General features: G+C 45.6%; 1 protein-coding gene across 6 annotated transcripts in view; it reads right to left on the bottom strand.

The window, feature by feature from the left end:
- C1QH1orf21 (chromosome 1q C1orf21 homolog) overlaps positions 1-23,206 on the bottom strand; it is a 723,044-nt gene that overhangs the window by 426,469 nt on the left and 273,369 nt on the right. For 4 of the 6 annotated variants that reach the window (XM_069641065.1, XM_069641066.1, XM_069641067.1 and 1 more), the window contains exon 2: positions 17,989-18,169. In XM_069641065.1, the coding sequence (XP_069497166.1) occupies positions 17,989-18,082 (94 nt within the window). In that variant the 5' untranslated portion in view covers positions 18,083-18,169. Of the gene's footprint in view, positions 1-17,988; positions 18,170-18,362; positions 18,484-18,721; positions 18,813-23,206 lie in introns of those variants that run through there. The other 2 variants (XM_069641069.1, XM_069641070.1) reach the window with 2 other exon arrangements.

The raw sequence follows: 23,206 nt of genomic DNA on the forward strand, positions 1-23,206 counted from the left end.
AAAATCTATCAGACCAACCTTCAGACCTAATAGACAAGCAAAAAGATTCAGAAATTCTAAACTCTAACATTAAGGACTCTTCTCGTACTGACACTACGGTACATTTGAAAGGAGCTCTCATCAACGCGAGATCACTCCCCGCCCACTCCCTAGACATTGCAGACCTCACCAAATCAAACGACTTAGACATCATGGAAACTTGGCTCCATGCAGCCTCGGGTCCGGCAGTCTCCTTGGCCATCCCACCCAGATGGTTACACGATCTATAGGAAAGACAGAACGGGCAAAGGAGGAGGAGTAGCTCTCCTTGCTAAAAATTCCAGCGATCTAAGAATTTTGACAGAATCCATCTTCCCTTCAGGCGTAGTAATTACCCTAAATATTGCCCTCACGCACACTTGTACCCTTACCCTCCACATTGCCTACAGACCCCCAGTACCAACATCCATCTTTGAAGATGACATCACCACACTTCTACCCTCCAACACTAAACCTCTTTCCAAATCAATCATTCTGGTCGACTTTAACTTGGGCCTGAACGACCCCCTAGACACTCGAGCATGCCTCCTTGCAAACTCCAAGGTTTCACACGCTGCATCTGCAGCCCAATGCATGAAAAAGGTTGCACCTTGGTTTGGCTTGCTGACAACAACTGCATCACTGACATCCTAGCCAACCAACCCAGCCCGTGGTCGGACCACAATATCCTCTTCTCTACTGCTATAATCACTGAACTTGCCAAATCTACCTCCTCACGTCATCACTGTCATCAAGAAGCCAAAATAACAAACCGAGACAACATGCTACCTCGCCTGCTGCCTTTAACCACTACTCCCTATCCCCAAGTGGATCCTACAGCACTAGTCACCCTATACAATAAAACTATCTTAGCAGCCATTGACAAAGTAGCTCCATTAAGCATCAGGAAAGCGAAACCAATAGCGCATGCCAATTCCTGGTTCACTACAGATATACAAACCTTATGCACAGCCAAAAGGGCAGCTGAAGGTAATTTGAAAAAAAACAGCATCATCTGCAAATAAGGCCCATTTCCTTGCTCTATCCAATGAGCTCAAAGAAGCTACCATTAAAGCTAAAAGGGACTCCTATAACCAGAAAGCCGAGAATGCCCAATCCAGCTCTCGAGAACTGTTTGCCATACTTCGCAAGTTGGAATCGCCTGCCCCCATTCCTGAACACTGCATCAAGGATCAGCAATGGTGCTCCAACATCCAAAATGCTTTGGCTGACAAAATCACTCGCCTTAAAAATAAAATCAAAGTCAAGAAAACTAAACTTAATCATGGCCCCCCACCCCTAGTAGACACCCCTACTACAGGGCCACAGGTCGCACATAAATTTGCCTTCACACCCTTGACCAGAACCGAAACTATCAAAATCATCAAAGGACTAAAGCCTTCTAGATGCAAAGGTGATACACGACATGCTACTTTCATTAAAGAATGTGGTAATGAGTTGGTTCCTTTCATCACCACACTTATAAATATCTAATTTGCCTCCAGTAAAGTACCAGACGACATAAAAGAAGCTTAGGTACTTCCGTTGCTGAAAAAAAAAAAACACATTGGACCACAGCATTCCAACTAATTTCCGACCCATTACCGCGGTGCCATTTCTATTAAAAATCCTAGACCGTGTAGCCCACCTACAGATTCAAAAATTCCTGGAAACCAATAATCTTCTCGGTTTTAGACAGTCTGACTTCTGTCCTGGCCACAAAACGATAACTGCATTTTTGTATTTTAAAACACAAATGGATCAGATCAGGGACCAAGGCGACCTTTGCATCCTCCTCCTGCTTGACCCATCAGCAGGATTTGATTTGGTCAACCACAAAATCCTTTGTCACCATCTAGCTACGGCAGTTCACTTCTTCCCTGCAGCTATAAATGGATTAAATCATTTCTTTCCAATCGTACCACAAAGGTATTCGCTACCTCCTCAGCAGCCCCCCTGCCCTAATCTCCTGCGGCGTACCCCAAGGTTCTTGTGTGTCACCCACATTATACAATTTATTTACTAAGCAACTTTTTGTCAAGTATACTAATTAAACGGATAACACACAAATACTCCTACCAATCACAGGCTAATACGACGCTGACTCAAACACCCTCAACAAAATCTACCTCACCATCCTGACCTGGATGGCACAAAACGAGTTGTGTCTCATTATGAGAAAACTGAATTACTCAACATTGGAAGCAAAACCAAACTAAATAACGTACCACCCCGTTACAAATCCTTCAATATTGATGGCAATACCATCAACATCGCCAAGGAGGTAAAAACACTAGGCGTGTACATTGACTCAACACTTTAACAAGACAGGTCAATGCCATTGGCTCGCCTGAAGCGTACACATCCAAATTAATCAGAGCTAGCAGACCCTTCCTCTCATCGGACAATTGCATTACGTTGGCTAGAGCACTGATCCTCTCTAGGATCGATTACTGCAATTCCCTGTTTGCAGGATCCAATGTCAGAAACATTAGTAAATTCCAAGTTGCAAAACAATGCAATTAGATCCGCCCTTGATATACCCAAGCATGAACACATTTCATCAACCAGACTCCACATTCACTGGCTCCCAGTAGGAGACAGAATCATATTCAAAGTCTTATCACTTATGCACAAATGTCTTTGAAACAATGCCCAAGCATACCTTAGTAATCAAACAACAAAAACCCAATCCAACAGTCCCACCTAGGCCTCCTAAACCAGTCTAATCGAAACACCTAGATTGAGGAGACAAAGCTGGAGGCTCCAGCTTCCCAGTGATCACGGCCTAATAATGGAACACATTACTTTTAACTCTGACACATCCTTGTGGTCATTCCGTAAAGGCCTTAAAACTCTGCGGTTTAATCAAGAATACCATTAACTGGCATTGAAACCAATAGTCTATATCTAGCATATGATCCCGCAGGATAGCTAGTTCTGCTTGCCGTGGAACAATCTAGGAATTAGCATATTATGTAAAGTGTGTAAATAATGTATATTTCTGCACGTTCTTGTATGATATGAAGAAAATATGTACCTATACACTATACCATATGTCTGTAAACCAATCAAGGATGAATAAACTGAAATACATGCCTGTAATCGAATACTTAAGCTCAAGCGCCTAGATACCTCTGGGTTTTGCACGCTATATAAACGTTCAAATAAATAATCTACCCTCTGTGCTCATCCATTCACCCTCAATCTACCGAATTTGTAACCCACGATGGCAATACAAATATGACCATATCGAAACAGGGTTAATTTCCCCTTTTCTCTTCACCCTAGACAGGCGGCTCACCATCGTACCCTAGGGCTAATAAAACACCAAGGGTCAGTTAGCATTGATTTGAGGGATAGAAGAGTGATCAGAATTTTTTTTAAAGATACTAAGATCATTGAATTTATGGACCGAAATTTCGATTGCGTATGATGATTAGGGCAATACATGCGGTCCAGCTGCCCTTATGTCCTTGTGTGTATGAGGGAAGTAAAACCAGGGTCGTGAAACTCTTTTTTCCACTACTCACACATCTAAGGGAGAAAAAAAGACTATCAAAAGTGGAAGAAGTTAGAACTCAAACCTTTTCCCGCTGTTTGTTTCTCTTGTGGAGAGAAAGGGCATTTGGCCAGGTAGTGTCCCTTTAACAAAAAGGAAGAACCCGTGGAAATAGGGTGCATGACAGGTGAAGAATGGGGTGATTCAGAATATCAGTCAGACCCCAATATCGAAACAACCAGTAGTTATGTCTGCCAACCAGTCCCTTTTAAGACTCAAGAACCAGTTACTGTTAATGGAATCAGAGAATTGGCTCTGGTAGATTCAGGGAACAAAAAGCCTGACCCAAAGAGTGACTTGGTTGACATAAATCACCTTGACCAATGTAAACCCATTAGGTTTACTTGTGTTCCTGGTGCCTGTGAAAAACCAGAGGGTGTTTACTGCCTAAATGCTGGGGATCCCTTACTCGGGGAGAAGGTCGAAGTGGCCATGCTGAGGAAAGAGCAAAAGCCTTGCAGTTTCAAAAATTAGTATATATAATTATACCAGTCCTAAAATATGTTGTGGGGTTCAGGGGGTGTTTGGTGCATTTAAATAAAAGGATGGAAATATTGACATCACTCATTTTTTCATTTGTTATAAACACACAACGATCAGCACCTGTACGGTTTCCAGCTGCTGTCTGAGCCTAGGGAGGCTCGGCTTCACCTCACTGATGATGCCCAATAAGGCAGAAACATGTACTTAGGGATGCTGGCTGGTACTCTGGTTGAGAGGAGAATTGCCTAGCATTTAGGTGTTGGATTGCCTTTGTGGGTAGGAACAGACTGACATGAAAGTGAATATTTCTCCTCCGATAAAGGTGCAGACACCTTTTTGGCTGGAGATGGCCGTGGAACCCGCTGGGTGGGAACCATCCCATTGAACTGGTTATTTGCCAGTGTTCGTACTCCCACTTTTTCTTTGCAAATTAACACATTTATATAATTTTGTCTAAAGCGCCAACCTTTCTCAAGAGCAGCGGAGCGATGTACAGAGTGTGGGTAGCCAGCATTTGGGCTGGCATCTTTTAAAAGTAGAGCAGTACTGTGAAGTCTGCATGTCGGTATGCGCACCCATTGGAATTAGTCCTTGGTCAAGTGTTGTTGAAAGAGCCATGTTTTGAGAGATTCTCTTAAACCCTCACAAATTCCACTAAGGGAAGAAAATAAAAGCAAGTGCGTAAGTCACAAGGCATCCTTAAGGGAGACAGGGCATTCTCACAGATCTTAAAGAACCAGATAGTAGGATGTGGGTTTTAATCAAAGAAACCTGCACACTGAAAAGGGGACTATTTAGGCAGACTATGTGTGTTCCTTTTTTAAATTGAAATCCAGAGAAAGCTAAAAACAAAAATGTAATCCAAGTGCAGATTGGAAAGGCACTCCACATTACTGGCGGAGAAATAAACACAGCCTTTTCACTGAAACTGCCACCCATCAAACGGTGGTGCACTTTGACAATTCAACACCACTTTTCACCAGAAAAACGAACAGCAGAGAATTAAAAGTGTATTTCATTCATGACGGAAGAAACAGCCCTGTACTTCCCTCTCGGTTGGCGATGGATGCCGTTGTTACGGCTTCACCGCCATTAATACTGCCACCACATTGTTCACGTTTCTCTGTTAACGGTCTAGTGTTTTCCTCTGTTCTTTCCTCTCGCCTATTTACTTCCCGCTACCCATGGTTCCTTGCGTTGCAACCGTCTCCTTTCGTTTTCACGGTGAGACGCTTCCAGTGCTTTTCTCTCGCTCGCTCTTCCCCCCCCACCCCCTTTCGGGGACCTTCTCCTCTTTTCCTCCTTCCTCTCCGTCTCCCTGGCGGCCTCCCTCTTCCGCCGGTTTCTCTCTGCTTTTGCGTCTCGGTGCTTACCTGCTTTCTGCCAGTGTTCTTTCCCTCCTTGTCCTTTTTCTCCGGATGAATCTTCGCTTTGTTTACCTCGAGGATTCCCGATGCAATTGAATTCTACTACTACTACGGCTACATATCTCATCGCAAGCCACGGCCAGCAGTTCTACCGTGATCCAGGGGTTTTTTCCGCCTTCAGGCTTTTTCCCCTTACCCGCCTGCATACGGGACCGGAGCCAAGGTGGTAACCAATTCAGAGTTCCACCACGGCTTCGTTCCGTGTCAGAGCTCTTACAACAAAGAGTAAAAAGGATTACCTTGCCCACCGACACGGCGTCGGAGCGTCAGACCCTGAAGACTCAGGTGAGGAGAGTGGTGCATCGGGTGGGAAAGCGGAGCATTCGGACAATACCCCTACGTTAACTTTAAGTCATACACAAGGTTGTGACAAAAAGCAAAGGGAACCCTGATCAGTAAAAAACACTGTATGTCAAAGAATAAAGGCTGATGTAGGAAAATGAAATGTGAGCTCCTTTCAGCTAAGGACAAATGATGGGTCTCTGGGCCAAATTCACAAAGAACCCCCCCACCCAAAGCTCGTCTTGCATCCCCACCATTTACAACTGCAATAACATGTGGCCCGCCTGAAGGGTGTCGAAAACCAAGTTTTCTAGGCCTGCTGTCTCTGAGGGCAGTTCTGTGCAGGCCAAATGTTGTAGCCAGTGCATGACCGGAATGTAGGGGGGAGGTGTGAAAACAGGGGCTGCAATCAAGGCTGAACTTTAAATTCAAACAACAAAGAGGTTTGTAAAAAAAGAGCCCTGGTCACAGGCTGGCTAAGAATGGCAAATAGCATGGAGGAAGGGAAGTTAATATTTGCACATATGTTAAAGGATATTTATACCATGCACTGTCAACACCAAGTGGTTCCCTGGCAGCTCTGAAAGGCTAGACGGTAGGATAAGTTAGGAGGACAGAGCGATAAAAAGAGCTGTGATGTGCTGTTGGCAGCTTCAGCCCGGTTTACACCATTCGCTGAGCTTAGGTGTTTTTCAGTCGGTCGCCTTCATGTGCTGTTGTGAGAGGATATGTGTGGTTTGTTTTGTTGTTGTTGTGTAGTGAAGTGCATGTGGTTTGATATGCTTTAGAGGTATGGTTGTGTTTAGCTCAGGGTTTGAGAGGTGTATACAGAGGGTGAGTTTTTTATTAGTAGGATTGATTATAGACATCTAGGCGGAACGTATAAGGATATCTACAATTCCATCCAGATGTGATACAAGCTAATATTCACATTCCTGTCTAGATATGGTATAGGCTAATATTCACAATTCCATCTAGGTGTGACGCAAGCCAACATTCAAACTTTTGTCTAGGTGTGACACAAGCTAATAATCACAATTTTGTGTATATGCACATGAAGATTCCATTTGTTTAAATGGACGATCACAATTGTTGCATTTTCCCAGAAACTAGAAGTCGTACTGCCTTCATTTTCATGTCATTTTTAGAACATTTCCAGGCAATTTTGTTGAAATATAATTCATCCACCTGTGACTTAGGCAATTGTAATGGCCGGCTAAGAAGATGTTCTTGGCTGCACTGGAAATGTCTCGAATTTGAGAATGGGCGTGCTGGTGGAGGGTAAAATTAGAAATGTGGGGAGTAAAGTACATGTTGCCAACTATTATACTTTTTGTAAAAACAACAGAAAATTGCTAAACAGACATGCAACATGGTGCAGACCTGGCTGTTTTGTTAAATTCCCCATGATTGGCTGAAGCAGAATATATCACTATGGCCGTTACTGGTAAATCACAACTTTTTGACACAACTAGAATTTTGCAAAAAGTTGACATGAAAACAAAAAAGGGTATTGCACAAGGGAATTGCCATATGTCTGCTCCAGACTCCTACACCAATCCTTAGGCAGAGGCTGGGCTTTGTGGTAGTTAGAAGGGTAACTGTTCAATCCCGTTTGTGCGAATTCTGACAGGGCATTGCCCAGTATTGAAATCTTGATGGTGTCATCACTTGTATATAAAGGGAATGCAGTACGAGGTAGGGGAGAGCTGCTGGAAATTACCACCCGACAGCCACAAGGGAGCACCAGAAGAGATTGCTGAGATTGTATCTGGGTGGAGCTGTCTATTGCTGGGGAGGCCGAAAAGCCGATGGGGTCGTATGGTGAAGAGCTGAGGACCATACTTTAGAGTGGAGTGGCCGGACCCCTGCCCTGTTCTCCAAGAGGGTCCTGAAATGCAGCTGGCTTTCCAGAATTTTAACCAGAGGTTTTCAAAGTAGAATTGAGCAATTTGGAACCAAAACTGGGGAAGTCTGCTTACCTTAAATCCTTTCCCTTAATAGTGGGTAAGGGGTTGAGGGGACTGTGCAGGTCCATAGCCTATTTAATTAAAAATATTAAATTTAATGAATTCCGCTTGGCTGTTAAGGATTTTAAAGAGGCAGCACACGCCAGACCAGGACTCTTTCTACTGGCCAGGGATGCAGTGTACGATTAAAATGCTTTAAAGTTGGTTTAATTCAGATTTAACCTTTGAGACGGCAGCCAACCCGTCTCAACCCCCCTTTCATGTACACCCAGTGTCGCAATGGACCATGAACCAGGCCTGTGTGTAATAATGAAATATTTATTTATGAATAAAAATCAAACACATTCAATATAGGGCAGCCATCAGCAAGTGGTGATAATTACACAGTAAATTGACAGAATAAACTTAGTTTAACCTTCTAGCCTAAGATACACAATGCACAATTGAAAGAAAGATAGATTACTTTTGGGTAGTGCTTTTAAATGGCACCACAGTTAAGCATTCCCCCTGCAACACTCCATCAAACCCCGTGAGTGGAGAAGAGTAGCAAAGAGTCAAGTATGCTATGCAAAAAATCAGATTGGAAATCCGACCCACTGTCCCTGAATAGGAGGCAAAATCGGATTGTGCTCCCTTCAAAAATGAGCAAAATAGCATTCTGAATTACTGAATGGTGATTTTACACGTGCGGTTGAATGAATGAGGCAAGAATGTGTGTGGCTGTATCAAAGAAGCAAGAAAACTCGCAAGCTACAAGGCAAGGTACTAAACAATGGGCATACAGTGTAGGAAATCGACTTTGGAAGGAAAGGCAGTGCAGCAAGAATCACCCGAGGCGAAATTGCAATTGCTTTGTTTCATGGGTTTAAAATAGCAAAATGGCTTGGACAATGAGCTAAACAGACAAAATTGGAATGTGGTTTTAATGCTAAGGTACAAAGGCACATAAAAGGTATGATATGAAAGTGAAAGGGTGACTTTTGATGGGTGACAGTATGGGATTACTTAAAGGAAAGGAAATCGGGTTTTAAAAAGGGAAACTATTTCACGAGCAAACTCGGTTTTGTTAGCAAAAATGATTTGTTTACTAAGACTATTTTAGTGACTATAATTCGTAAAAACACTTGACAAAATTGTTGTTTCGAATAGCAACAATAATGAACGTGAATTTTCAACTTGGAAATTAATTGATTTACTTCAAATAATACTAGGGACTTACACAGATAACTGAATGAGTTGGAAAGAATTGCTCTAACACATAGAGGCTAACATGGATTTTTCTAAGGACAGGCTACACAGAGGATTCGAACAATTTTAAGAAGTTACTAGAACGCTTATAGGGTTTCTTATGGGGTTAGACAAATGGCAAGTTATCAGAGTAAAGGATGCAGCATTTTAATATGGGGGGAGGGGTGATACTTCCAAAAAGCACTTGAATGGGGTGGTTTGGACAACCAGCCAGGCCTCGGAACATGGCACAAAGATCTGGTCACTTGGGCAACAGCTGGGCTCTCCTCTAGGGACACAACAGGGCAACCGGGGTCTGGTCACAGTGGACAGTAGGGTGCATCGGCTGGTCTCCCTGAATTATTGGGGTTGTGTAGGGTTTTAATTCTGGATTAGTCGTTCTGTCTGGATCTGTTACCTCTGGCCTAGCACTGGAATCTGGATCCCTGCAGGGTGAATGTGGGATGTCTGGATGTTGATTTTGGAATGAATGATTCTTGAATGTTAGATTTTTTTAATGTTCTGGCTCCCCCTCAGCTTCCTCCTTTTATACACTGGATGACAGGATTTTTACTAGGGGTGTACGGAATAGAGAAATTACTATTCAGCCGAATACCGAATAGTTAGCAAAACTATTCGGCCGAAGCCGAATAGTTGTTTTTTTAAATACATTGTCCAGCACATGAGAAATACTGCTTCGCAAGACAGTAAAGAGCATGTGAATGCATGCATCGTGGATGCACACATTCAGCTGCCCTTTTCAACCCCCTTTGAGCATTTGCACAACCAAAAGAGGCCCTGGAAATAATTTTAAAATTGGCCCCCTATTACACATTTTCAGCAAGCCTAGTCATTTTCCTATGGGGGGAGAATGTGGAAATACCACAGAAAACAGGCCCAGTGTGCCAAGGCCTACCAGGAAATCTCCAGAGTTCTCTACAGGCCAGTCCACCCCTCGTGACACTGGCATTTGTATCCCATCTCTCAAATAGGGCTATAAGTGCAGCTAAGGGGTTTTCACTGTGAAATGCAAGCAGGTGTAGGAGCAAGGAATGCAAGCAGGTGTAGCAGCAAGGAAAGCCAGCAAGCAAGGGTGGCGAGGAAAGCTAGCCAGGGTGTCAAGGAAAGAAAGCAAGGGCAACAAGGAAAGCAACCATGAGTAGGGAATGAAGCGAGATTAGGAACCAAGGAAGGAAGCAAGGGTAGTGATGAAGGTGAAATAAGAAAACAAAATTAAAATCAAATCAAATATTTCTGTAATTTTTGTAAATCAGGCCCAAAATGTGAGAGCAAAAGGGGGAAGGTGTCCCAAATCACAAAGCAATAAAGAGAAAAAGTGAGATGAATTAAAGAGATGGGACGAGGGGAGGAGTGAACGCGAGTAGAGGCAAAAAAAGGAAAAGAGGGAGAGAGTGTGAAGAGGGCAAAATAGGGAAAGAAATAAGAGAAAGTGGGGATAACAAGAATGACAGCCTGCCAGGTGCAAATGGTGTGGGGGTGAGAAAGTGATGCAAAGTGAAAGAAAAGTGGCGAGTGAGTGGTGACTCGGGAAGAGAAAGAAGGGTACCACAGAGAGACACAAGCAAAAAGTGGTGAGAAGACTGTAGATGTAGAACGAGAGTCGAGAGAAATCCTGTGAGAAGTGGATGGGCGAGGCTACAGGAAAGAATCATTCCTGATGACTCGAGTATTGGCTGCTTCAAACGGTGCCCCTTCCATATGGGCAGGATTTCTGCCGGGGTTTCGCTTCCAAAGGAATACAGAGTATGCACTCTAGGGGTACTCTCTTGTGTGGCCTGGGCAGCAATGGCGATTTCCCGGGTCATATGTGCGTCTCACACAAGTGAGGTTAGGTACGTATACAGTGGCTTTCAGGCCACACGAGTAAGTAATGGCGATTGCCAAATGTGCTTGACATGGGAGTTTTCGCTGCGTAGCTGATTTCACACGCATGTGGGTTGCTGGATCAGGCTGTGCATTTTGCGGGCACAGTAGTTGGGGCTAGGGTTAGGTTGGCCGAGAGAAGTCGAGGGGCACAGGGTTTTTGTGCCATGTTTAGGTCAACAAGTTGGACCATGCTGTGCGTGCCGTGCGTGCTGCGCGTGCTGCATGCATGGTACTTGGGAAGGAGTGAGAGGTGCTGGTTTCATGCCATGTTTGTATTTACAGGCGGATGGTGGTCGCGCACCACTATTGCCTGTGGCACGGGTTGAGTACTGCGTGAATTTGGGATGTTTTTAATTGTACAGGCGCCACACCGTTCGTGCAGTGACAACCGCACCAAATATGACTCAACTTTGCAGATTGCTTAAATTTGGTGTTGTTGGCAGGCTGCTGGCTGAACTTTGGTGGTTGCTGTACCACCAGATTACCTGTATGTACTGTATTGCTGCATCTGTATCTTTTCTTGCCTCCATTGTGTACTCTGAGCGGTCTCTGTACTGACAGCTATGTTTTGGCCATGCTTGGCTGCGTGGGAAATACCCAGGGCGGTCGCTGTGCCTCAGGGGCATTTTAGATGCATAGAGCCAATGATAATTGTACATCATGGTGGAAACTTTGTTCAGGTTCCCCTGCATGATATGTTTTCTTGTGTTGCTTGCAGCAGCCAGTAAGCTATCAGCTTACTGGCTACTGCTGCTTTCCCACTGTTCTCTTTCTAGGATTGGCTATCGTCTCTCACACTGAGAGAAGATTGCTAATCATAGAAAGTAGACTTTTAAATATATATATTTTTTTTTACTTTGGCTTCGAGTAAGTATTCCAGGAACCTTCGGCCGAAGCCGAACAGCTGCTTTTCAGGCAAAATTCGTGCCGAATACCTGCTCGAAGCCGAAGTTCGGTACACCCCTAATTTTTACTATGTGGGAAGAACTAAGCTAGACATACCTCTAAAAATTGGGAAGGTCAGTTTGAGGATGTCGCTGCCTCCAGGTAAGCAGATTGGACTGAAGAAAGTGACTCAGTTTTAGTGTGAGTGTTCTTTACAATGTGCTTTGTTCTACCAAAGTTACTTTTGCCAAAATCAGTTATGACACAAAACACTTATATTCACAAATTTCATTGTTAGGAAAATTAAATTGCCAAATTCCATATTTCACAAGGAACATTCCTGTCCAAAAGCCAAGTTTGTGTGATATTGCTTTGTTCTCCCGACATTTTTTCACAATTTCTATGGAAAATATTTTAATCAAACGTTCTAAAAATAGATACACATGAGCCTAACAGCATTGGCATTTAAGTTTCATAACCGTTTCATGTACGCTTTTTCCAGAAATGTCATTTTACTGGTGTTTGCGTCCCCCACATGCTAGGATAACACACATCGTTTAATTTTAATGATGCAAAAATTACATTCAATTGGTCAAATGTTTACATTACTGCTTCTTTAGATTACTGAAATAAATACTTTTTATATATAAGTCTTTTCAATCATATGGGTCAGCTTTGTTTCCAAAGGTAGGCTGTCCTTTCAAACCCCCAGCCAAATGTCATGCTCTGGTCAGCTTTGCCCAGGGTTGCCATGGATTTGCCTTTGATCCTAAGCAGTTGAAGCTGAGGAGATGTGTCAAAAGGAATTCACACTTGCCTGTGACAAGGCCGGTACCTCTGATCCATTGTTCCTGGCTGAAGAAATGCCAGGAAGTCTGACAAGGTCGCTAGATTCTCCACCTTGGCCCCCATTTGCTGTTGTACAACCTGAACATGGATGAACACGGCTGTGTTTTACTAAAACCCAACCTGGGTGATGTTAAAAAATGCAGATAGAACCTGTGCAAAGTCGTTTTACATAGCACATTTTCTTTGGCAGTTTGAAGTGTTGAGATAGCAGCGCTGCACCAGGCTGCCTTTGAATTCTTCTTTTTGGTGCACATGAAGAAAATAACTGCAGCCATTATCAGGGTGTTCCAGGTTCCATCTCACCCCATATGTGCTCGGGAGAGACAGCGCAGCCATTATTTTTTTAACTGCAAAATGCAGTTTTGGGGCTACGGAAAATGTGCTCAGCAGACACAGTGCCGTCATTATTTTTGTAACTGCTAAAAATGTAGTTTGGCAATGTAGGGGTGCGGGGGGAGGGGGTTCTGCTGGGCTCGTAAATGTACCCCACATGGCAGAACACCACAGGGTGATTAACAAAGCTCATTCCTAATGTGCGCTGAAAACTATAGACCGTCATTTAATTGGGTAATCCCATTGATCCAGCTTCCCCAACAGAGGCCTTTAAGAGGAGGGGACAGAAAATCCAAAGTTCTCAAATCATTCCACTTTGTTTTACCGTCCCACTTCCCCAACACAGACCTTTCATCGAGGGGGGTCTGAAAACAAACAGCTAAATCACCCTGTGTTTTATTTTAAATCAAAAGTGTGGGTCAAATCATAATTGCCATATGCATTTTTTACCAATCTATAAATCAAACTGCTAGCCATTTAAGTGTGAAGGAAAATCGAAATTGCACAGCACTACATATCTAAATTACTTTTCATCATTGACCAGTTCATACAGATTTCACTTAATGAAATAATGAAAGTAAAATATTGTGATTTGTGTTGTTTTCAACCAACTTGCATGATTTATTTGTGTAACCAGAAGTTTAACTGTGAGCCACAAAGAAGGTGGCGTGTGTTGTTTTAGTGTGATCTCCATTACCCATCTTCCAAATAAATACAAATATATTTTCTATACGCCGGCTTGGTCCACCATGGGCATGGGGGGGGGGGGATTTGTGGGACTATATGAGTCTTCAATAAGGCCAACGCTAAAAAACATAAGCAAGTATTGCAGGGCTCCTAGATTGGCGGTGGGAAGGAACGCCCCAGGTTAAGGGTGGTCTCAATATAAAGCAACAATGAACAGATGACAACGCTTCTCAAACCGCTGCGCATGTATGTATAAGTTACAATTCACATGCAAGGTGGACGGCCGTAGACCTCAAATGGACTCGAACAAGTCTGGGTCCTTGCACTGCTGCTGTGTACGGCTGTTCCCAAGTCTGTCACGTACAGATTGAACAATACGTTAAAATTGCACTCTGCAATCAGATGCCACCCTTGATAGACCATACCCATTTGGGACTCCAAACTCCAAAGGATCCTCTGTGCTTTGTGCAAATTCTCTAGTGACCACCATCTTCAAATGAACGTTGAGAAAAAGGAAATGTTGATATTTAATAGTAATTGCTGTAAGGAAAAGACTAAATGGATTGAGGCTGGATAAACAAGCAGAAATTGTACGGACTGCAGGGACGTCATTTAGGGGTCGCCAGTGGTCACACTTGCAACCCCCGATGTCTGCCTTGCTAACCTTTTTTTTTATTTTAACAATTTTAAGCTCCTGGGCTCTGGCCCATGCCACGTGGCTCTTTGATTCTGGAGAGGATGGCTTTCTTGATCAGGCTTCTTTAAAAAAAAAAAAAACAGGGGTGTTCCACATGTGTAAATAACACTTTGAGCAGTGACTCTAAATAAGAAAGGACAGGAATACCAAATAAGAATTATTTATGGAATTCTAAACAAAATATGCAAGACTCATTAAAGGTTTATTTCAGGTACACTTTGGGGGGTTAGTCTGTTCTTAAACACCTCAAATTCACAATGCAGACAAAATCCTCCAAAAAGCATTAAGAGTAGAATAGGCATCCATTTCGGACTATGCTTTTTGCAAGTTGCAGTTATAGCATGTTTTTTTCTGCCGATACATAGATGATCCATTCTTGTATGAAATGTGTATCGCATTAGTGATATTGTAACCATATTTTTCATAGTGAAGTTAGGAACAATACTATGTGTTGCCACTTCCTGTTTTGTCAAGGGGTAAAAGGTTGTGTTCCATTGCTTCCTGTGCTCTGGTGGGGTCAAATGACATCACTTCCTGAGAGGTCAAGGGCCATGTGATGTCACTTCTGCCTCCCCTGGCATTTTGGTGAAATGACGTCCCCAATGGACTGATGTATTTAATTGAAAGATCCATCCACCTGTGTTAGGTAATAGAATAAACCAGCTGAGGGTAATGCAACAGTTTCATGTTAAGCATGGAGGCTTATGGTATGCAGCGATTTTAACAAACCCAAACCACGAATGGAATTTTTAACAAACCCAAAACATTTTAAAACTATATATATGTAGTTGGGAATGGAAATCGTAGTTTTGTGGGTGGGGGAAAAGTAGGAATAAAAAAGCGGGGGCTTTTGGTAACTGAAGGACGAATATATCCTGGTTACGAGAATTTTTCTTTTAGCATAAAAGATTAAATTCAGCAGGAATGTAAGAGGGATAGCCCAAATCCAATGCTTTGTAAGTTGTGCCGCCTACTTTGAAATGAATGTGTCTGCGATGGGAGACTGTGCAAGGTCTTCGACTAGAAGTCTGGCTGGTGCATGGAAAGCCGTTCTTAAGGGTCACAAAGGGACATTTGCTCTTCCAATCAACACACCCTTTCCACCATCAGCATGGCACCGAAGCAAAGACTGCACTCTCTCTGAGACACGAACTGTCATGGTTCATTCGAGGTCTGAAATAAAGCCAATGATTTTGCCAAGATTCAATTTTGAAATCGTATTACCAATAATGAAAGTAGATCACTATAACTGAACTGGGTTTGTACATTTTGCCAGACCAAATTAAAGTTCAACAATGTGAAGACGTCGTCGCTTCGCCTCACGCCCCACCCCCCGGGCCCATATGCATCCAGTCTCTTATAGCAGACAGCCAGTACCTGGACCCTGCACGTCGTCGGCGGAAGTCACAGGCCGATGCAATTGGGCAGAATGAGACTATAGGACATACGCCTTCCTTCAGATGCGTCTAGGCTAAACACCTGTATTTAGGAGGCTACTGGGAAAGCTACTTTAAAATCGGTTGCCGTGGCTTGGCTAGGAAACTCTTGCACGTGTAACCGTGACGAATCCAACTGTGGACACACCCCTGATGCACAAAGGGGAGGGGGGGCTTTAGGTCACAGGGGGAGCCCTAGTAGACTCCTAGCTAAAATGACAGCCAAGGAATGTTCCGGATTTAGGCTGCGCAAGGGGACGTACTTGCATGACCTTGCATTTAATGTATCGCCAACTTTTGAAACGATTTGTGGCAGAAGAGGCATTCTAAGAGGCCCAAAAGTCTAGACTGTGTAAACATATTGACTGCAAAACCACGAAACCTGCTCTACGGCACGGTCTTCCGTCTCCCCCAAAACTCTGTAAAGCGTTAAATCATTCACAAGATGGGGCATTCACCGAGGAATTGATTCGGTCTATGCAGGGCTCTGCAGACTTCGACTCTCCAGATGTGTTGGACTACAACATCCACTAGCCCTAGTCAGCAGAGTCAATGGTGAGGGATCGTGGGAGTTGTAGTCCAAAACAGCTGGAAAGTCGCAGGTTGCAGACCCATCTATAATTTAATGAAAGCGTGGAAAATTATGAATGCACATTAAAAAGTAAAGTTTACTGTGAGTAGGAATTGTAATCTATTGGAAGTGTACTGCATTATCTTGCGATTGTACATACATGTTATTATAGAACTGCATTTAAACAATCTAAAAAAAGAACAGGAGCCGAAAGGGAGCACTGGAAATAAAGTGGGTTGCTATCCGACTCAAATACACTTAATGTATTGACCGCAAAAGACAGGGAAAGAATTTCGTGCATTCAAAACGCAGTGCTGAGGTTGCCGTCAGAAACGTGTGCTCAACATAGCCCTCGACCCACACGCTTGGGCGGGTGCCACCCGCCTTGAAAACAGCTGACTCACCCGTCGAGCCTCCTGCACACCCATTCACTCCAAAGAGCTCTCACCCACCGAAAACAACATCTGGTGTTTTCACCCACCTTGCCTGACACACAAGGTTGAGAGCTATGGCGCAACCCACTGAGCTAGCCTTAATGCATGACGTTCTTAAGACAGCAGATTACGGTACTGGCACATGCTGGCAGAAAGAATTCCAGCTAAAAAGGAGGGCCTGGCGTAAGGCATCAGGCGGGTGCTCCCGCGGCCGGGCACTAACTGCGTCACGCGGAAACGTCATGGTTGGGAAAGCGCCTCACTCCAGAATACTGCAGCCGGCGGAGGGAGGCAGGCAAGCGTGGCTGACGCCGCTGCTCTGTTCGCCCTTGGAATACGTGGCTCCCGACCCGCGCAGCAGGTTTTGGGAGAGGGTCATCGCGCAAAGGTACGGAAGGCAATTTATGTAACGAGGGCGGGGGATATGATTTCAATACAACAACAAAAAAAGTGCGCCTTTGATTCTTTCCATAATGATGAACAAACAAAGTAAACAAAAGGATGAGGGCAGCGGTTTAGACCAGAAAGGAGGAGTGGGAGGGGTTTGGCAGCAACATAAACAGGCGGCCCGTCATTAGGAATTCACAAAAGGGCTGTGCTCTCCCGCATGCGAAAGAAATGAACAGCTTGCTCCAGACACCCCAAGGCCTTATCGATCAAACACTGCCCCGCCACCCCCCATTGCAAAGGGCTCTCCAGAAGCATGTCTCACGGGCTACGAGAGCAAGGGTCGGCCAGGATCTATAACGCAGTATTAAACTCTAGCATGTTAGATAGCTCAATTGGTTTATGCAAATGCTGTGGACATCTACATGCTGTGTGCCGGTGGTTTAGTAACCTAGCTCAGGAAGTTCATTCTCCTGATGCGGAGTTTGCTGTGAAAACAAAAGATCCCTGTCCCCATTCGACACAGGGCAGCTCAGTAGGTTAAATTAACAGCTGCCGAGCTCTCTGCGTAGCTAGCTAGTCACGCCACGGGTCCAAAGGCATATAACCTAGCTCGGTGTGCTACTGGTCCGCTGTGCTAGGTAGGAAAACAGCTCAGTAGGTTAACTCTATGGCTGCAGACATACGTTTGATGTCTATGACGCGCTGGTTACAATTCCCGTGGGGGAAACTCGGCCTTTTATCTCTTCAAAGTAAAACAAACACACACACAGGCGCGCGCGCGGGTGCCGGGCTTGGGTATCAACATGTCGTATCAGCGCATGCGGTAGTAGAAGACATGCTGCAGACTTACCGCCGAAGGCGTCGCCGTTGTGGTAGTTCTTGCCCTTCTGGGTCTCGTCCTCGCTCTGGACCGTGGCGACATGCTTGGCGGAGGCGCAGCCCATCGCTTCATGCAGTCCGCCGCACCCTGGCCCAGCTGCGCGGCATCTCTCAGCGCCCGATCCACATCGTCCTCAGCGGCGCGCCTTCACCTACGGGGGAGACGGACAGAGGGACACATGATGAGCGGGGGGAGGCGGACACATCCCGGCGCGCCCGCGCCTTTCCCACCCCGGCGAGGCCAGCCTGCGCGTCTTCCCGAGAGGCTGCGCTGCGCTGCGCACGGAGAGCCGTCACTCACACCGGGGGCTGGCAGCTGGCGCCGCGCCCCCTCCCACGACCTACCCCGGCAGGCAGGTCAATGCAGGTCCGCGGTGTGTGCCGCTGCGCAAATGAGCCGCGTTAACCCTGCACCGCGACGGTATATATCAGCCGGTGTCGGGAGGGGGCTTTCTAACGAGCCTGCGTGCCTTTGTGGAGGATGAGATGGTATCGGCTGCACGGTTGAACCCAGTTTCCTCGGGTGGCGACCAGCCGGAGCCAGGTCTCCACCGTGGACGTGCAGCCTGTGTGGGTGATGTTGTACCCGCGGCAGTCGCCTCTGCGCTCAACGCAGCCGAGCCGGCAGCTCGCAGTCAGTGCTGCGAACGCTGCCCTCCGCCCGCGGTGCAGCCGACATGCGAGCTAAGCGGCGGCACACATACTCTCCCCCGCCTGGCTGTGACCGAGAGCGCGCGGCATCTGTCGCGGGCCCAGACGCAACATGCGTCGGGAGCCCAACTCGGGCTATTCCGGGAGACTCTCCCCTCCCCCCCCCAACACGCTTAACGTGGGAGCTGATGTCATTTCCTATTAACATAACGGAGCCGACTTAAATGACAATGCACGCGTTTTCAGCACTCCGTGCCTTGCTCTGACATGTCATTATCGCCCCGCCGACCTAGTTCACCCCCCTCTTTCAGATCCACCTGGTCACATGGAGACCATGCACATGACAGAGGAGTGTGGCATACATCGCAGGGACTTCACTCTGAAGCACCCCCGCTTCTGCCATGTAAAGCAAAGCGGGCATAGAGGTACAGTTATGTGCCCAGGATCACACAGGGGTGCTGGCTGTGCAGGCCATACAATGTACCAATTGACCTCATCTCCTGAATAGCGGTATCATGATCCCTCCCACCTCCCTGGTCAGTCATGGGGAGGGAGTGTGTGTGTGTGTGGAGAATGTCTGTGAGAGAAGAAACATGGTTGTCTGCGTGGCTGGGGCTACTCGGGGGTGGGGTCAAGCTCGGGAGCCCTTTCTGGAGACTGCCGGGGCTTAGCACCAGCTCACTTAAAGCCATGCATTTAGACCATGCGCTTGCATGACCACCCAGGGAAGAGAGAAGGTCCCACCACCAAGTTGACACCCGTGGCATGAGGAGAGCACAGCTACAGGCTTGAACAGCTGACTGTAACGTGGGCCTCTTGGCACCAGCAGTCCACCTCGATGCGCCTCAGTTCACTCATGTGCCCATTTTGAAAGCATCTTAGAATAGGCTGCCCCAGTGTTTGTGTGATGTGCCAAAAACGAGTCGCACCATTGCATCGCCGTCAAGGCCCAGGGTGGTCATCTTCTCCCAAGGAAGGTGGCAAGGGGGACGCAGGAAAAATGCAGGTGAGAGGCGAGCGAGAGACTGAAAGCAAGGGAGAATGCCAGTGACAGGGTGCAAGCAGGATGCGGCCCGGGTGAGAGGGGATGGCAGTGCAGGTGCCCATAGAGAGACCGCGCACATCGAGAGTGCCCAGAAAGAAGGATTGCGAGGAGGGTGCCCAGAGAGAGTGCCTAAAGAGGGTGCGAGGAGGGAGTGTGTGTGAATGAAGGGAGAGACCGAAAGCAAGGCAAAGTGTGCCAGCCACCAAACTCCCATAGATGCCAAGGGCCACAACACATGAGCATTTTGCAACACATTTTGGTCTAGGCTGTGTGAAAGAAAAAACATGCCTGTATCAACAATTCATGGCAGCAGTGTAATCAGTACTCCAGAAAGTTTTTTTTTTTTAGTTGGGAGTATTTCATTCCCCATTTTTCAACTTTGAGAAAGTAAAACTGAGAATGCGACATCCAGCTGACATGTGTAAAGAGTTAAAACTGTATGGAACTCATTACAACGCGCCAGCTTTCTGCGTCGGGACAGAAAAGCAGGTTTCTCTCCCAATTAACAGATAAAGCACATGGAGCAGTGGCACAAGCAACTCTCACCGATGCACACGAACACCAGGTTTCCCTTGCACATAAAGAAAGGGCACAACAGCAGTGGAAGCTCTTTAACGGTTTGCTTACACAAAGAAGATCAGCTTGAGAAGGAACCGCACCACAAACAGAAAAGGCAAATCGGGGCAACCCTGGTGCAAGCTTTAATCACGTAGAACAGGTGGAGTTCAGTGCAAGGTGTAAAGCACAGAGAGCAGATCAGGAACAGGTGTAACAGTCTTCAGTAGTGCACACTCCACTCCTAATATAGAAAAAGTATACCATGGACCTCAGTAAATAACGATTTCCTCGCACAGAACAGGAACACGGCGAGATTGCCACACTAGGAACAGATACATTGTGGGAGAGAAAGAGGGAAAGAACTGCCCGGAATGGAGCCGTGCAAGCCCCACCCCTCCCCCACCCCCATGCATCCCCTCTCCACACTGAAGAGGTAAATCAAGGACCTCACCGCAACAGTGCAAGCAACACTCAAATATAAGTGGAACTTCATAGGCCCCAGCAGTCAAAATTACTGTAACAAAGAACTTGCCCAGCATGTGCCTCCCCGATACAGTCACAAAGAATAGGAACAGTTAATTGCACCAGCAGGCAAGATCCTCAAAGACAGAATAGAGTCTTGTCAAAATATGTAGGCTAACTCGAATCGGAAAACCTTTGCAGTGTAGGAATTCAGCAAACTATAAGAAATTCAGCCTTAGAAAAACACATTTCTATACCAATTCCCAGCCACTGTAAAGCTGGTTCACTTCCTACAACATGTTGCAGAAAGGAATATTAATATAATACAGGGCAATAAGTCGCTCAAAAAGCCTCATCATTTCTCTTGGGTCTGGCCATTTGATCCCTTCTGTATAGATTTCCATTTTTTAAGACACAAAAACCCAGCCAATTAACACAGTTAAAGCAAATAGCAATTCTATTATGTGTTTTGAGGCTCGATAGTAGAACTGTCTTTTGATGTTTGAAGTCCTCATTTCCTGGAACTAGTATTGCCTACTGGTATACCAATGTTATGATATAACAGTGCAGAGAGCCAAGGAATCCATGCTACATTCTACATTTAATCTCATGGTCAAATTTTTGCTGGACAGAGTTAATTTGTTATTTATATAGCGCTTTATACAATTATCACCCAAGCGAAGTTGGTACTCATTTATTGACCTCAGAAGGATGAAAGGCCAAGTTGGCCTTGCCCGGGATTCGAACCAGTGACCTGCAGATCACACACAGATGGCAGCCCCCGAATGCTGAACTGGCAGAGTTACCTTACCAGCGAATATCCTTCAGAAGTTGGTAAACTGACTCAGGTATAATAATCACAGTGCCTAGATGTTAGAAAAACCAGACATGAAGCGCTACATACAAATGTTAAATGCCAATCTGGATTATCACTACAGGGACAGGACAGGTTTTGCTGAGTTTCTATTTCAATTACGAATGTAACGGTTTCATATTTGTTTTTAACAGCGCTTGTACTTCTTGGAGAGTAAGGGTTTGGATATTTTAATTGCAGTCTTGAAGATTTGAAAGATTCTATGACCCCTGGGATTGGTGTAATGACAATAACTCACCCTTGAGCAGGGACTCCACTGCCACTGACTATTTATAGCAGTTTACCCCATTGACTGCAAGTTACGGGGGAATGGATGTAAAATAGACCGTGCATACTCATCATTTTACACACTGTTTTTATAATTGGAGTGTAAATTTAATTATAAGAGTAAAAATGATTTGCCCCTGCAAAAGTGTAAAAAGTATGCAACAGGCAACCAAAACATGAACCTGGATAGGACCCACTAAGCATCAAAACAGGTGTTCAGCAAAGATGCCTGGTTTCAAAGCATGTATTACATTTGCGGAAAACGGTGTCATACACAATGTGATAAACACACCATATAGAGGCGTCTTGATGATAAACGAACACAGCACAGGAACTCAGAAAAATACTTTTGTGAAATACTGGTTTGCTTTCACACAAAAAATAAGCATAATTTGTTACAAAAGACAATTCTCATTGTAACTAAGTTTTCCATCTTATTAATTGTATGGCTTTAAAATGTTAGGAAAATAAATAAGCGGAGAGTAGAGGCAGGCAGATTTAGAAAGAGGCTGTTGCAATAGTCCAGCCCAGAGAGGACCAGAGCTCTGGAGACAGTGAGCTTCTGGGGGAAGGAGAGGAAAGGAAGAATACCTCTGAGGAGGTGCAGCTGGTAGTGTGACTTCTTAGAAACGTCAGAGATGTGGGGAGAGCAGGAGAGTAGAGACGTCAGAGATGTGAGGAGAGCAGGAGAGTAGAGACGTCAGAGATGTGAGGAGAGTAGAGACGTCAGAGATGTGAGGAGAGCAGGAGAGTAGAGATGTCAGAGATGTGAGGAGAGCAGGAGAGTAGAGACGTCAGAGATGTGAGGAGAGCAGGAGAGTGTAGAGTCGAAGATGACCCCAAGGTTTTAGCCTTGCAGGTGGGAACAGGAAGAGGGCCAAGAGAAGCTGGCCAGAGAGCTACAGGAAAGGAGGGAGCGGGTGTGCCGATGAGGAGAATCTCAGTCTCACTGGCATTAAGTCAGAGGTCATTGGCAGCACACCACTCCAGGATAGCAGACAGACAGTCAGAGATGAGGGAGGTAGAGAAGGCCGAGGGTAGCCTGAAGATGAGCTGGGTATCATCCGCATAGCACTGAAAGGTGGGGCAGAGAGCGGTATGCGGTGGGCCAGGAGTGCCAGTTATTGGTTGAACAGCCAGGGAGAGAGGTTATATCCCTGGGGGACGCCACAGGTAGAGAAAAAGATAGCGGAGAGGAAGGACCCTAGTTGGACCTGGGAGGGTTGGTCGGAGAGGAAAGAAGTCAGCCACGCCAGAGCCGGACCATTGATACCCAGGTTATCACGGAGACAGCTGAGCAGGATGGCGTGGTTGACAGTGTCAAAGGCAGAA

This window comes from Ambystoma mexicanum, chromosome 1q, assembly GCF_040938575.1.
Source record: "Ambystoma mexicanum isolate Mex_15411 chromosome 1q, UKY_AmexF1_1, whole genome shotgun sequence".
Taxonomy (NCBI): Eukaryota; Metazoa; Chordata; class Amphibia; order Caudata; family Ambystomatidae; genus Ambystoma; species Ambystoma mexicanum.